Source organism: Lichenostomus cassidix, chromosome 1, assembly GCF_008360975.1.
Source record: "Lichenostomus cassidix isolate B80296 chromosome 1, HeHo_3.0, whole genome shotgun sequence".
Classification (NCBI taxonomy): Eukaryota; Metazoa; Chordata; class Aves; order Passeriformes; family Meliphagidae; genus Lichenostomus; species Lichenostomus cassidix.
Window position 1 is genome coordinate 32,914,406 of NC_139479.1, and position 14,769 is coordinate 32,929,174.

The following is a 14,769-nucleotide window of genomic DNA, read 5'->3' on the forward strand; positions in this document are numbered from 1 at the left end:
CCAGTGGTAATTCATAACTGCAATAATAGATCCATTGTGGTTGTGCTTTTTTTTCCTCTTTTGATTTCCTCTGTGAAAAGGTTTTCTGTACCTTAAATGTTTTCTCCAAGAACTGACACAGTAATAGGTATTGTGGATAAATTACTGTAGGCAAGAAAACTGTATGGGTAAAAGATGTTCACAGGTGACTTTATTTAATGCCTTAATTATGATTCTTTTTCTTCACTGCAATAAGACATGGTAGTTATTTTACTTACGTTCATGTGTTCTGCTTGAATACACATTTGTCTTCATTATTTATATACAACCAATGACATTTTATTCACTAATTTTCACTTTCCAAAGACCATCTGAAATAACTATAATAAATATTATTTTATTTTGAAAAAGGCTGTAAAAAGCTTTATCTATATGATATAAGAAACTTGGTATTTTTCTGAAGGTTAAGTCAGATGCTATTCCATGTGTTTGAGGTCCACAGCTTATAGCCAACAACAGGTTTAACAAAAAATTTAGTGCTGTCCTGGTATTTGCTGACAAAATTAAACTCAAAGCTCTTATTGTTTCCATACAGAAGTTTTCTGAAACAGCGTCCATTTCTAAAATGCGCCAAAAACATCAACTGGGGAAGAAAAACAAACTATTCAGCTGTGAGACTAACAAGTCGTTTATTTCACATCCTCTGGAGGAGATGAATTTCTTTTCCTAGAACAGGTTGCAGTTTCATGACATGAAAATCTTACTGTTGGGAAAAAGGTTTTTGTATCTGCCAAAAGCAGAACTGCCGATTATCACCTTCACCTTGGCTGTGCCGTCTTCAGGCATGACTTCTACTTCCTGAACTGTTGCTTCTTTATGGAGCCAACTGTAAATGTAAGAGCTTATTAGCCATCTTACAGGTATGATATACTGCACAAAGTGTGATCTTTGGTTTAGGTCAAAAATTTTCCATCTAGATAACACTTTAAAAGATGAAGTCCTTCACTTCACTTTTCCAGTGTATCTAATGGCTCTGTTTTTTGTCAATAGGTCAGAAAACTTTGATAATTATCTCTGTTATTCTTAATGTGGATTAAAATCAGTACGGTATGATTTGAAAAGTTTAAGACATGCATGACTGTTTCATATTTCTCCAAATCCTACATACAATTCAAAATTATTTACCTTAGTTGAGGTCCCTCTAAGTTGATGTTAACTGTTACAATCTTCTTCCCCGTTGCTGTCAGTATTTTTTTCTCTATTTCTTGTTTCAGTTCTTCTAAACCATGCCCATGCAGAGCAGAAATAGCTAAAGCATTTTCTTCAGTAGGTTTATACCTGAAAGAAAATGAATAGCTAGTACATTTGTTCATGAAGATTAGGTTGTGAAAATATTCCAAGCACGAACAATTTAACTAAGTTATTTTATATTGGCACCTTCTGCAGAGGCCACTTCTTGTATGACTCAAGTGATTTCTTTTATAATTAAAAGATAATTAATTCTTTTTCAGACCATAGTTACATATGCAAAAGATTGAGAAACACTATTAAATATATTCTGAAGTGTGAGATCTCTTTTTTAGACTAAGAATTGAAAAACTTCCAGAACATAAGAAATGTTTAAGTACACTTAGCATCTCTTGCTTACCTTTCTATCAAATCCACTTTGTTATGAACTTCTACTATTGAGTCCAGTAAATGGCTGGGAAGATTAAGATTCCTCAGAACTGACAGAACAGTTGCTTTCTGGAGGTTTGTTTCTGGATGAGTAATATCCCTCACGTGAACTATGAGATCCTAGCAAGGATCAATATACGACACCAGTTACCAGGTTGCAGAGATTTTATACCATTTTTGCATTGCTAATTCATGTAAAATACTTTCCTATCCATTTGAAAATACACTGGCAGATTAGCACTGTAAAATTAACTACTAAAACAGTATTAAATCAACACTGGTTTTTAGACCATGATGGAAGGAAATCTGTAGCAGCTGTCTTCCACCTCTAGTGAGTACAAATTGCCTCCAACAAACCTGAAGCAAATGTTGTTAATCAAGCTAGTTACAGAATCAGATTCAAAACCGATCCATTTTTTTCAAAGCCAAGGCTTTGCAACAATAAGGCTTCAAAAACACTGGAGATTAAAAAGAGTGAGCTCTAAAAATAGCTCTCAGAAGAGTAATGGCTTCAGAAACAGAGGGAAAAAACCCCCATGTAACTTGTAATTGTATTTTTACATTCAAAATATAGAAGATTATCCTTATGCTTAACTCCCAGTATACTATTACTGGTGCTTCACTTACAAAGCTTTATACAAAAGTTACCAGTTTCAAGTATATACACCATGTTTGCCATGATAAAAACCAAGCAACCAAACTCAACGTTTGCATTCAAATTGTTGCATCATCTTAGCTCAAGACATTGCTTTAAGCTTTTGAAAATTAATTAGAAGTAAATTTCATGCCTTTCAGTTAACACTTCAGAGTAAGTGACAAACAGGATGGCTTCAGTCAGCTTTTGAAAGCCCAGCTATTACGTGGTGAAGTCTAATCTTCAGCAGCATTCTGGCATCTAGCTACCACTGAATTTCATTAGCTTTCATGATACAGGCTTTTTGTTTAAATGTCTGCCTGTATGTGTGCAGCTTTACACTTTGCTATAACACAGGAAAATAATGAGAAAATAATTGGAAAACTACATTTATATTTATTGCATGCTCCTGCATCACATCACAATCACCCACTTGTAGTTCCACAGGAAACCTTAAGTTAAAACAAGATCATTTCAGAGGCTTTATTTAATTTTTAACTCCCAGGAAAGCTAGCCTCGTCTCACTTGGATGCACTGTTCAGATATTTAGTCAGAAAAAACCAATTTATCTGGTTTAAGTATCATGGAGAAAGACACATATATTCCAAACAAGCCCTTTCTGAAGTCTCTTCATATCTGTATGTTCTGCATAATTAAAGATCAGAAAATTTGTTTACGATATTTACATCACTATTTCAGGAGATTACTGTAGTCAGCCAGATACTTTGCTAAGAACAGCATGTCAATTAACTTTCCCTATTCTGAAGGGGTGAGGACTATCTCATAGGAAAATTATTTGACTTCTCAATTTTTACAGTCAACTACTTACTGAGTAAGCCACTTCTTCTAGTGTAGCTGAAAAGGACTCAACCAGCTTATGTGGAAGATCAGTCAGAAACCCAATGGTGTCAACATAAATAACTGCCATATGTGAGGGCAGATAGCCAGCATGGGCTGTAATATCCAGAGTGGCAAACAGCTGATCTCTGGGTTGAAGTCCAGCTTCCCCAGTTAATGCTTTGATCAGAGTAGTTTTTCCTAATTAAATTAAAAAAAAAAAGTATAAGATTGTAATGGCTTGTTCCAAGTAATTTAATTTAATTTGCAATGCTCAGGTGAAATGTATGATGCAACATATATTTTCACATCTATTTTAGTTGTTTAATTGTAGGTTGTGATCACTTATCACATGCGATGTTAGAAAATCCAAAGACAGTCTTACATTTTATAACCTGGAATTGGGTTTAAGGTCACATATGTAATCATAGACTGGTATCTACAGCTGTGCCATGAAATCACAAGATTATGAAAGACTGATTTGACCTGCAGAGTGACCTACCCATATCTCTCACCTGTAAGACTCTCTGAAAAGCACTGCCATGATAGTATTAGGAAGCATGAACTTACACACTCCTCAGTGCTTCTGTTGTCAAATAAAACAATTTACTTGCTAAATTAAAAGAATAAACAGAGGCACTGTTAATATATACCTTATTAGGCTGAGGCCTTTATTGGGTGTTTCCTCACAAACATAACACTACAGACATTTATTTGACTCAGTGAATAGGCTCAGTATATAGCCTAATTAAAGTATTTCAATTATGTGTATACAAAACTGTTATATATAGAGAGAGTTGAATCTTCAGTTTTAAAAGTATGGAAGTATGACATTCAAGAAAAACATACAGTATAATCCAAATCGAGTATACAATGATAACAAAATTAGTGCAAGCTAAGTTTGTTTTTTTAAAGAAGTTAAATTACAAAATGAAGTTGTCTTAAAATAATGCAAACTGGAAAAAGTGTCTAGTCCAAAGTCTATTTATGCCTTGTGTGAGAACTCACTTGTGTAAGCTAAAAAACCAAACCAAAAAACAACAACAACAAAAAAAAGCAGAAAAAAACCCTTTAGCTTTATTTAGATTCTCCTAGGAACACATCTCAGAATGCTACACATAATCCATGAAAAGCTACAGTTCTCCTTAAGCAAGTTTCTCAGATCAATAGCCAACTCTCAATTGTCTTCCTATGCCCTGAGCCTCCATGGTGATCTAAAGAGCCATGTACTTTTCTATACCCATTCTGATCAAGTAGTAGAGAGTCATATAAAGGGACATTAACAGTGCAGTCTTCAGCACTGTATATAAAATCTTTTTGGCACAATAGGTGATAGGCATTTCTCCAAAACATGTCTTCAAGACTGAAAAAAAACGAGCAGCTTAATTTGCTTTCCTAACTATATACTAACTGATAAACATTCATTACACAATTAAAAAAACTAATTAAAATACGAAGCCTATTCACACACAAATGAGATTCTGGCTAGAGTTTCTAATTAAAAATTAGACAGTATAAGCTCTTTTGTGTTATGATTTCAGGAGGTTTTGCTTACCACAGTTGGTATATCCCATTACTGAGACCATCGGGAACTCGCATTTTCTGCGCTGAGTTCTAAGTAAAGCCCTTTTTCTCCTTAGTTTCTCCAGGGCATTCCTAATTTTAAGTTCTCTTTCTTTCAAGACACGATTCTGTGTTTCTAGGAAAGTTTCACCTGAAAAATACAAATGAAGAATTGGCAGAATAGTTTACAAGAGAAACCGTAAAGCACGTGATGCATTTGGAAATCAAGTGAGTTAGCACTAGGGCTTGCAACTAAAGCTACGTATTCTTGCCTAAGAGAATAAATAGTAATTATAAAACATATGCTAACCCCTCTAAAATATCCATGTACACTTATAAAAAATCCCTGTGGAAGCAAATAGTCTGTCCTTGGCCACTCACTGAGCCAGCGCAGAGCCAAACTTTATTATTTAATTTCCTTTCCAATACATTTTTGTACATTTGTTTAACTAAATGCAGAACACCATTTTTCCTCCTGACCTCCTCCAAATAAAATAAAATGCAACTAAATTTGTTTAAAAGCTATGTAGAAAAAAAATCCTCTAATTCATGACAATATTTAGACTTTACCTGAGCCCATGATGTATCTTGAACCACCTCTCTGCTGATCTCGCTGAGACAGCTCATTTTTCAGATTTGACCTGGCACCAGAGTAACAGTTAATTAGAAGCAATTTTCTTTAATGCAGTTATACTAAAACGCCTAAAAATTGTGAAGCAATAATGATATTCTGATAGTACAAATAAAACTATGCTAAATGACTGAGTTGTAAATAAACTACTAATGGCAAAAAGCCTGGAGAAAAAAACTCCAGATTTTTCCTGGCTTCACTGTAGCTTGAAAAAGTATACAACTCTCTTGGTAAATTCTAATTGCTGTTCTCAAATATTAGAGAGGCAGAGGTAGCTCTGATACATGCATACAACTCACACCAACTGCCACACACAAGTTTCTATGCCACATAATGCAAAAATATTGAAAATTTAAATATAAATTAATCTTCCTTGTTTATAGCTTTCTTTATTAAACTCAGCAATACTATATACGGGATACACATATCCAATTCCTGCATATTCTTGCAATCCATCTTCTGTCTTAGAAAGAATCAAGACCTTTTCATGAGAAATATATTTTGTAAGATGATTGAACACATTCTGGTTTTGCCTGTCAGCACTGCAGAAGCTTAAAACAATGACATTATAGCAAACACTTCTCTGCCCTAATCAATCATTGAGCACCCTATGTATTTTTTCATTACAGAGAGTATTGCTGTTTTTTGTAACTATAAAGAAAGAGTCACTAAGACATGCCAATATGAGTATGTGATTTGCACAGCTCAAGGTACCTGAGAAGTGGAATTTCAGCCAATGCTATCTGCAGTTTGGCTTCTTTTGTCCGGGCATTACAGCGAAAAATGTGAAGCACCACGGTATATCTGTCAAAGACTTTCACGCCCCAGGCACTTTCTAGCTCTTTCTTTAGCCATGTAAGACAAAAAAAATGAGATGTCTTCAGTCCCCCACGGGATCACTAGATCAATTCCTACACAGTAAGTAGTTAGTTAGCTCATGGACACCTGAACTCGGAGGATCTCAGAATTCCATTTCAATTGATGGGCAATCATTACGAGCATTCTAAGTCAAAATTTGGTTGACCACAAGAAAGGAGTTAAAGAGAGTTTAGAAAGTAGACATTTATGTCTAGGCTCAACAAATTCAGCAAGAATCCTTCGACTGCCCTTTATGGTTTCTTGCAACAAGTCTTACAGCATATCTCACAATCAAAAATATCAGTGGTTAAATCCTTGTAAAAAATAATTATGAAATACTACAATGGGAAAGGATAGGAATAACATAAGAAAAGAAAAAAGTATATTTAAAACTTACAAACGAATAGAGAGAAATGCAAGAAAATTATTTAATAGCAAGCTTTTAATGAAATATTTAATAAACCCCCAACCAACCCAAACCCCTCACCCTTGCTGTAATTCAGCAAGACAGTTAAAGTATGCAGTAGTTCCCCTATGCCATCTCTAAAATCCAGAATGCTTCTTGTATACATGTTCTCAAACTCTTTTTTAATCAACCCTGTTTAATTGCTCTTAATATCCATATTTTGAAAAGAAAAAAAAATCTAGCAAATCTAGTACTAAAAGAACTCATGCTACAAAATAATTTTCCTAAAAACTAGGAAATTGAAATGAAACATTTTCAACTTTCCTTTCATCAACAAATGGAAGCACTTGAGATAACCATCCATCAGAGATATTCGTCATCTCTTCATTTTATAATCAGGGAAAGCATTCAAAACTACCAGCAAAGCATTAATGTTTGCTTGCAGAGTTTGCATACACTTTACACCTCGCATGATGCTACACATACAAAAACCCCGAAGAATTTTTATTTCAGTTTGTCTAAGAGTATCTGTAGTTCATCTACCAGTTGTTTTACTGCCAGTGTTAAAATACTGAAGTATGCTGCATCCCTCAATGTTTCTTTTTAAGTGTTAGGAATGAAAGTTTAACTATTTGAAACATCCAGCTATAAGCTTGGTCTGAATTTACACCTCATATTCAAAATACAATTCAGCATCCACAGAATAGGAAAATAAATATGCTATCCATTATAAATATAGAAACTTGAGCACATAGCTAATCCAAAATGTTGACGTTTTCCATAACAAAAGCTCTGTTAAGACCATCATTTTGTAAAAAACACCTTGAGTAACTTTTACAACGTTTTAAATAAGGCCAGTGGCAAATGTGGGAGCAGAGTCTGTAATAAATTAGTATTACTACGCTGCTGGAAAATTTCATGCACAAGAGCTGGAAACATATATATAGATCAACTGGACAAATGAAATAGTGATTCTTTTTAACAAAACTCAGTCCTGGTGCTTCATATATTAACATCTGCAAATCCAGAGTCTTAACTGACCACTTCTCCTGACAATCAATAGCTTCCAAACAATACAGATTTAATTACCTTTGTTAGTGAAGATATTCTTTCCACATTCAAGAAGACAGCTGTCACATGGGGCAATTTTTTAATCTTTTCTAAAAGATGGATAACGATTGCAAAATACAGTGTTAAATGTCAATTCTCTTTTTAAAATGCCCAGACTATAAACCATTTTGCACTGAGCAGAATGCCCATAAAACATCAACTGGCACCATATTCTTTGTTCATAGAGCAGTTGTAATTACTAATTTAGTAATGTGCCAAGAACAGCATCAGTTTCACTTATTTCAATTACATGAACTTGCAGACTAAGTTGCCTCACACGTTTTCAGTGAGCATGGGTTATATCTATTCTGTGTTGCTTTTGTAACCTTAAAAATTCTTTCAAGTTTGTCTGCAAACCTGCACGATGGATATAGAAAATTCTCACCCTCTTCAGTTTTCACACCTATCCTTAAACAGTTTAAGCTGCAAAAGTCTTCCACTTAGAGTGCTGAAAGATCTCAGTCCTTACCTGTCAAAACCTGAAAGTTTCCTTTGCCAAAAACAAACTTCTTGCTGGGATTTTTTGTAGGAATAATTATTTTATCTAAAACTTTCCAGTTCTGAAGAGTATCTACAAGAGCAACAGCTTCGGCAATCTGTAATTCAGCTTCAGGAACACAACAACAGAAAAAAGACGTAAAGATTAAAACGTACCATCATAACTCTGCTCAGATCTCCAAAAACCACAGTACATGCATGAACATAGAAAGACTAAGCTACACTGAAATTTTGCTAGGGTATTTCTTTTAACCTGTAACACAAGGAGTGAAGTGTCTTACTAATTGAACAGTTTGATGCAATTTTATCACCCAAAGCATCTTTCTGCCAGTATAAATTATTTCTGTGGTTGTTGATTTAGAAGAATTTTTAATTGTATTGTCAGGAAAGAAATCACCAAGCTTTTTTCCTCTACAAGTGAAATGAGTAACTAGCTGGAAAATCTGTTATTTCAGATGAGCGCAAAGCCACACAATTAACACTTTGGTGTTTTGCAGCAATATTTTAGGAATTACTAATATGACATACCCTGCTGCTAACTTCACAGCCATTTATTCATAAGAGACCTAAATTGGTCTGTGACTTGCTAAACCCAGTAGATTCCAATTCTGTATTCTGGTTCCTCAGTTATTAACATCTACATTGCAAAGCAATGATTTTTGAGGACTTTGTGAAGTCACAAAGACTACACAGGGATATCAGGTCAGCAGATGTAGTACTGATTTGCCAGACTCTTCCTCTTCAGAACAAATTTTTCAAGTTTCTCTAGATAGCAAAACATAACTTATATACTTAATAGGTCACATTAGTCCAAAAGGTAATAAATTTTTAAAGATAATAATGATCTAGTTTCTCCTCATATTGTTAACATTTCTTATAAAAGACACAGATTTCCTGTAGTATCTGTGGTGTTTCAACAATCATTCCAAAATACTTATTCAGACTTCAGGCTCTTTGTCTGGAGGCGCTAAATGAATGGAAAAGGGACCACTGCTATTCTTCTGTATGTTTGGACAGAAAGGTGCTTTCATATTTCACTCATTTTTCAGTAGAAAATGGAAGTGCTTATGTAAAATCTGGAAAGGTTACAAACTTTATTCTGCAATGTGATAATTTGTTATAGTTAGCAGCTCTAATAAAACTAAACAAGATTTAGGTTCATCACATAATAAATTGGAATAAAAGAATAAGCATCACATACAAACTCTCTCTTGCCATCCAAAAGGACTTTTGACAGGCTCAAGAAGTGGATCCTTAGAAAACTAATGAGGTTCATCAAGAATGAGTGCAAAGTCCTGCATCTGGGTCAGGGCAACCCCCAGTATATTGCTACAGGCTGGGGGATGGACAGATGGAGAGCAGCCCTGCCAAACCTGGGGGTGCTGGTGGATGAGAGGCTAGACACGACCCAGCACTGCATGCCTGCAGCCCAGAAAGCCTAATGCATCCTGAGCTGCATCAAAAGCAACGTGGTCAGCAGGGCAAGGAAGGGGATTCTGCCTGTATGGTCTGCTCTGGTGAGACCCCACCTGCAGTGCTGCATCAGCTCTGGGGTCCAGAGCACAAGAACATGGACCAGTGGGAGCAGATCCAGAGGAGGGCCACAGAAATGATCAGAGAGGTGGAACCCCTCCTTTGAGAAAAGGCTGGGAGTGTTGGCGTTGTCCAGCTTGGAGAAGGCTCTGGGGAAGACCTTTTATGGCCTTTCAGTACCTAAAAGAGGCTTATAAGAAAGATAGGGACAGACTTTTTAGCAGGACCTGTTGCAATAAAACGGGGCAGTGGTTTTAAAAGATTTCATTTAGATTTCATATAAGGAAGAAATTTTTTACAATTAGGGTGGTGAAACATTGGAACAGGTTTCCCAGAGAGGTGGTGGTCCTGCAAATATTCCCTGTAAACATTCAAGGCCAGGTTGGATGGGGCTCTGAACAACCTGGTCTAGTGGAAGATGTTCCTGCTCATTGCAGGGGCATCAGACTAGATGACCTGTAAAGGTTCCCTCTAAGCCAAACCATTCCATGATTCTATAAATAAAAAGCTAACGTACAAGACGTTTTAATCCTTTCTATTGCAATTTTAAAATTAGAGGTGTTTGAAGCATCAAGTTCATCATGTATCTTGATTGTGTGTGATTAATGCATTTATATTAGCCAGTTACAAGGATTTCTGAGAGAAATCTAGTAGCAATCCTGAAAAAAGTCCTTATAGAGGAATTATTGGTGACTGCATCACTAAGTAACTGTAAAAAAGCACTTAAGTTCCTGAGAGGATTTATATGAGACTTGATCTTCACTGCACTCTCTCCCCTGGCCAGGAGAGTATTGCTGCTCTTCAGCCAACTTCTGAGCAAGCCTAAGCCCAAAGCACTCCCATCAGGAGCAGGCAGCGTGGGTGACGGCTGAAGGCAATTAACACTTTGCTAATAAGGGGACAGCTGGCTGTTTCCCTGACCAACCTGCACTGAGGCGTTCTGCCGTCTAAAATACAGTCAGAATGATTTGCAACTCAAAGCATAGACCTGACAAAACTCAGTAACAGTTCCTCGTCTTTCAGAAAATTGTCAAAGCAGCAAAGAGCAACCTAGACCTTTTATCCAAGCGTGTACTTTGCAAAAGACCTTCGTGGTTTCACTGCTGTAATACCGGCTCCACTTCACACTACCGGCACTAAGCACGGAATCAATCAGGTTGGAAAAGACCTCTGAGATCATCGAGTCCAACCTGTGCCCGAACACCATCATGCTAACAGCCCACGGCACTGAGCGCTACCATCAGTCTTTCCTTGAACACCTGCAGGGGCGGCTTTAACACAGTCTCCCAGGGCAGTGCATTCCGAATCCCCTGGATGTATTCGCTCCCAGCGCTCGGGAGCCGCCCGCCCCCCGCAGCCCCGCACCCGTGGTGAGCGGCGACTTCTTGGGGCCCCACTTGACCGCGGGGTGCACGATGGCAACGCGCTGCGCGTCGGGCCCCAGGGCCAGCGGGGACGGGCCCAGCAGCTCCTCCAGCTCCGCCTCATCCTCCTTCTCTTCTTCTTCTCCATCCCCGTCGGCGCCCGCCGCCCGGTTCCACGGCGCTCCGCCGCCCGTGCCCGGCGGGCGCAGGGGGACCCGGAGCGGGGCCCGGAGCGGGGCGGCGGCGCTGAGCGGGCGGGCAGAGGGCAGCGGGCAGCTCCGGGGCGCGCCCAGAGCGGCCGCCGCCCGCCGGCTGCGCAGCAGCAGCGACCACGAGAGGCGGCCGGGCCCCATGGGCAGCGGCGGGCCCGGAGCGGCGGGGAGGGACCGTCCCCGGCCGCGTCTTTCCGGGCGCTGCGGAAGCGCCGCCCGGCCATGTGACAGCGCTGCCCGCCCCTGCCGGGCCCAGCGCCGCCGTGATTGACGCAGGCTCGGTGCCGGCCCGGGGCCCGCCGCGCCGGACAGCGCCTGCAGGGCGGCCGCGGGGACGGTAGGTTTCATTTCCTTCTGTCGCATCCTCTCCTGCGGCTGGGGGTGGGGTGTTTCTGCCTCGGTTCGCCTGGAATCAAGTCTCTTTGTGTGCCTTTCTTGACAGCTTTCGGCCGCTGTTCCTCCCGCAAAACCCGAAGGGTTGTTAAGTTTTTAACACTGCCGATTTGGGTGAAGTTTCCTCGGAAGGTCTCAGCTCGTTTGTGTTGCTGAAATAATGTAGCGGAAATGATAGCCGAGCCCAACGCAGCCAGCAGCCTTGCCAGCCAAAAGTAAGACGTGCACAGGTTGCCTGTAAAATGTGTTGGTAAATCAGGGTGCTGTCCCTGGGGTTTGTGCCTTGCAGGTACCGCGGCATCTGCTGTGTGTCAGCTTGGGTGGGAGGGGGAAAAAGGGATTTGCTGTGCATTGTGCCTTGTTACTAATATTTTAATTTTATTTCCTTCTATGTACTGTTTTGCATCTTCTTAATGTGTTGCTTTGTGCTGGTTGGCAGGGATTTTGGCCTTGCAAGCTTTTCTGTGCCTTTTTCACCACAGTGCAAATGAACCTACCTAAAAAAAATAAGGGTAGATTCATTGTCAGTGCATGGGTTCCCTTCCGTGCAGAATTTGGGGATGCTGAGGGGGAAGAGTGCTAAGTAATCTGTAGGCTCCCTGAAGGCATTGATGGGGGCGTTGCTTCTATTTATTTTATGTTGTTTTTATCAGGGATCTGTCAAGTCTATTCCCTTTTGTAATGTATTTTTCAGTCATCAGTTGCAATGATCTAAAGTATTCATATAATTGTTCACACAATGGCAATTAGAAGTTTTACTAGAATAAATATAAATAAATAGAAGGCAGAGGTAAAACATTTGGGCATATCTTGTTTGGTTTCAAAGAGTGGAGCTTCTTAGATGTCCTGTATAGTGTGCTTTGAACTCATTGCTGCCCAGTCTTTGCTGATTCTTTCACATTCTGGGCCAGTTTGCTCCACATATTTTGCTTCATTGTGCTCTAATGAAAGGTGAGAGTTGTAGCCTGTGATGACATGTATAGCTTCCCAAATGTCCTTTCCACTATGTTTCATCTGAAACCAGCCTTTTAGCTTCAGAAGTGTTAGGAAGGCACATGGCACTTGCTTATTGGAGCTTCTTATGTTGCTTCTAAAAGATGAATCAGTTGTTTTGAATTTTTTATTTTAAAAATCTACAGGTAGGATTATTTCAGTAACATAGATTAATTGTTCCTTTTATGCAGTTAAAGGAATATGTTACCTCTTTGGCAAAGAGGTCGTTTTCTTTTTAAGTGTGAGTCACCAAATCTGTTCTAAATGTTTATTAAGATAAGAAAACTGAATTTAGAAGTTATCACGATAGTATTGTGTCTGAGGGTTAGATGTGGGACTTGGCCTCCTTTGTACTTCCAGTGTTTTATCTTATCAGTAATACTTCAAGTGCTAGTGAAAGGACCATATTGTGGCAGGAACACAAGGTAAAAATGAATATTTGAGCCATATGCAACAAGGTATAAAGGTGGAAATAGAAATGGCATTCTGCTTATGCTTTCTTACTGGTTGCTGATGGAAGCGAACTAAATGGCTAAGAGCTGTTTCTTCCAGTGCATGAGGCAGTGAATGTATGTGTGCAGAAGTGCTCAGCATGGTGTGGAATAACACAGGGTGGAAAAAAAAGACCCAGCTAGTTCAAGATTTGTCAAACCTACTTTTGCAGTCCTGTAGTTGAAAAGATTTTAAATGGAGTTATGTATAGGCATCACTGCAGAAGTGATCCCCATGTCTTCCTCAACTAGGTACAGTAGTTCCTATTTTGCTCAAGAAGATAAGATGATGTCTTAATAATTTTAAGAGTTTCTTCAACAGAAACATAGTTGTGCAAATAAAATCTCCATTTAAATATATCCTTCAATTGCTCAGTGTTTTCACGGGGTTCAGTTTCTAGGTGCTGGCGCTACAAATGTTTGTACCTGCCTCATGAATAGCCTTACTGGAAATACCAATATTAAAAGCTAATAAAAAAAAAAAGAAGAAGAGAAAGGAGAAACATGAGTATTAGTACTATCTGGATTTAAAAAACCCTCCACTATTGTGTAAGTTGTCTGTTGTTGCCCAGTGCTTCCTGTGGCATAGCTATGTGCTGGTAACTGGTAACTAAAACAGTTAAGAAACTAAATGACTTGTTAGTATGTAGTGCTTAGTTAAATTTGTTGAGTGTTTAAGACAGATATTTAGTTGCATGTGTGACAGTTACTCTAACAGGTTTCACCCCAATATGTTTTATTTGGTGTTGGTAGCCCAATGTGAGGGAGCTATAGGTCTGTGGTCTTCCCACTCTTGCAGGTTTTGCTGAGCTTTGGTAACATGCTGTGCCATATGCCAGGCATTTCCTTTCTTTGTTGGAAAAATGTAAAAGTACATTTTGTCTGGCATAAGAGACTAAGCAAGTACCACAAGGCCAGTAGATACTGTCCAAAGTGTCATCGTTCAGGATATTCTTGGGAAAGAGAAGCATGACTTAAACCTTCAAAGAAGCATGTTCTAGACAGAGATACTAAAAGCAGTACGTGATCAGACAAGTCCTTGATGGAACTGTCCTGCAGCAGTTCTTATTTTTTAATTATTTAAATGTTTTAAATCAACTTGGACTCAATTATAGTTATGATAATCAAACGCAACACAATTATTTTCATTATGGGATGGAGTAAGTTGCCAAATAGTACTTGTAAACAGTTCAGGAAAAAGTTTTGAAGATGTTTTGAGTGTTATGCTGAGGTACAATGCAGAAACTGGTAACCCATGTTACTGTGGTGTCGGCTGGCACCTGAGTTGTAGTTCCAGTGAAACTGTGCAAGTAAGAACCTGTTAGTCCAGCCCCACAGTGTTGCATTCTGCTTTGAAATCAAGAGTGAAAGGATTTAATGACATGAGAGAAACAGCTCCTTGACAAACATGTTTGGATTCTTTTTGGTTTTGTGGTCTGTAGAAGAATGTGGGAAGAGCAAACTGGCATCAGAAAAGCAATACATATTGCTGTCTCTTGCTGTTCTTTTCAGCTAGGAAGTCTCTGGTAGCACTTGAGATACTTAATCTCTGTGGCTTGCAATTTTAAATCAAAGAAGACATTTGAAAAC

At 38.7% G+C, this 14,769-nt stretch overlaps 2 protein-coding genes across 4 annotated transcripts in view; one reads left to right on the top strand and one right to left on the bottom strand.

Moving 5' to 3' along the window:
• Positions 1 to 164: 164 nt before the first annotated feature.
• On the bottom strand, positions 165 to 11,507 carry GTPBP6 (GTP binding protein 6). The gene is made up of 10 exons (XM_085056052.1): positions 11,092 to 11,507; positions 8,165 to 8,302; positions 7,675 to 7,745; positions 6,036 to 6,166; positions 5,261 to 5,331; positions 4,683 to 4,841; positions 3,120 to 3,328; positions 1,628 to 1,776; positions 1,165 to 1,317; positions 165 to 865 (listed from the first exon to the last, which is right to left on the bottom strand). The coding sequence occupies exons 1-10, from the start codon at positions 11,441 to 11,443 to the stop codon at positions 724 to 726; spliced, it is 1,575 nt and encodes a 524-aa protein (XP_084912178.1). The 5' UTR covers positions 11,444 to 11,507; the 3' UTR covers positions 165 to 723.
• The window catches only part of LOC146444496 (cohesin subunit SA-2-like), a 59,058-nt gene continuing 55,783 nt past the window's right edge, over positions 11,495 to 14,769 (top strand). For 2 of the 3 annotated variants that reach the window (XR_014850910.1, XM_085055989.1), the window contains exons 1-2: positions 11,495 to 11,639; positions 11,745 to 11,910. Coding sequence is in view for 1 of the 3 variants with exons in the window: in XM_085055989.1 (XP_084912115.1) it covers positions 11,867 to 11,910 (44 nt within the window). In the remaining 2 variants the exon portion in view is untranslated. Of the gene's footprint in view, positions 11,640 to 11,744; positions 11,911 to 14,769 lie in introns of those variants that run through there. The other variant, XM_085055999.1, reaches the window with a different exon arrangement.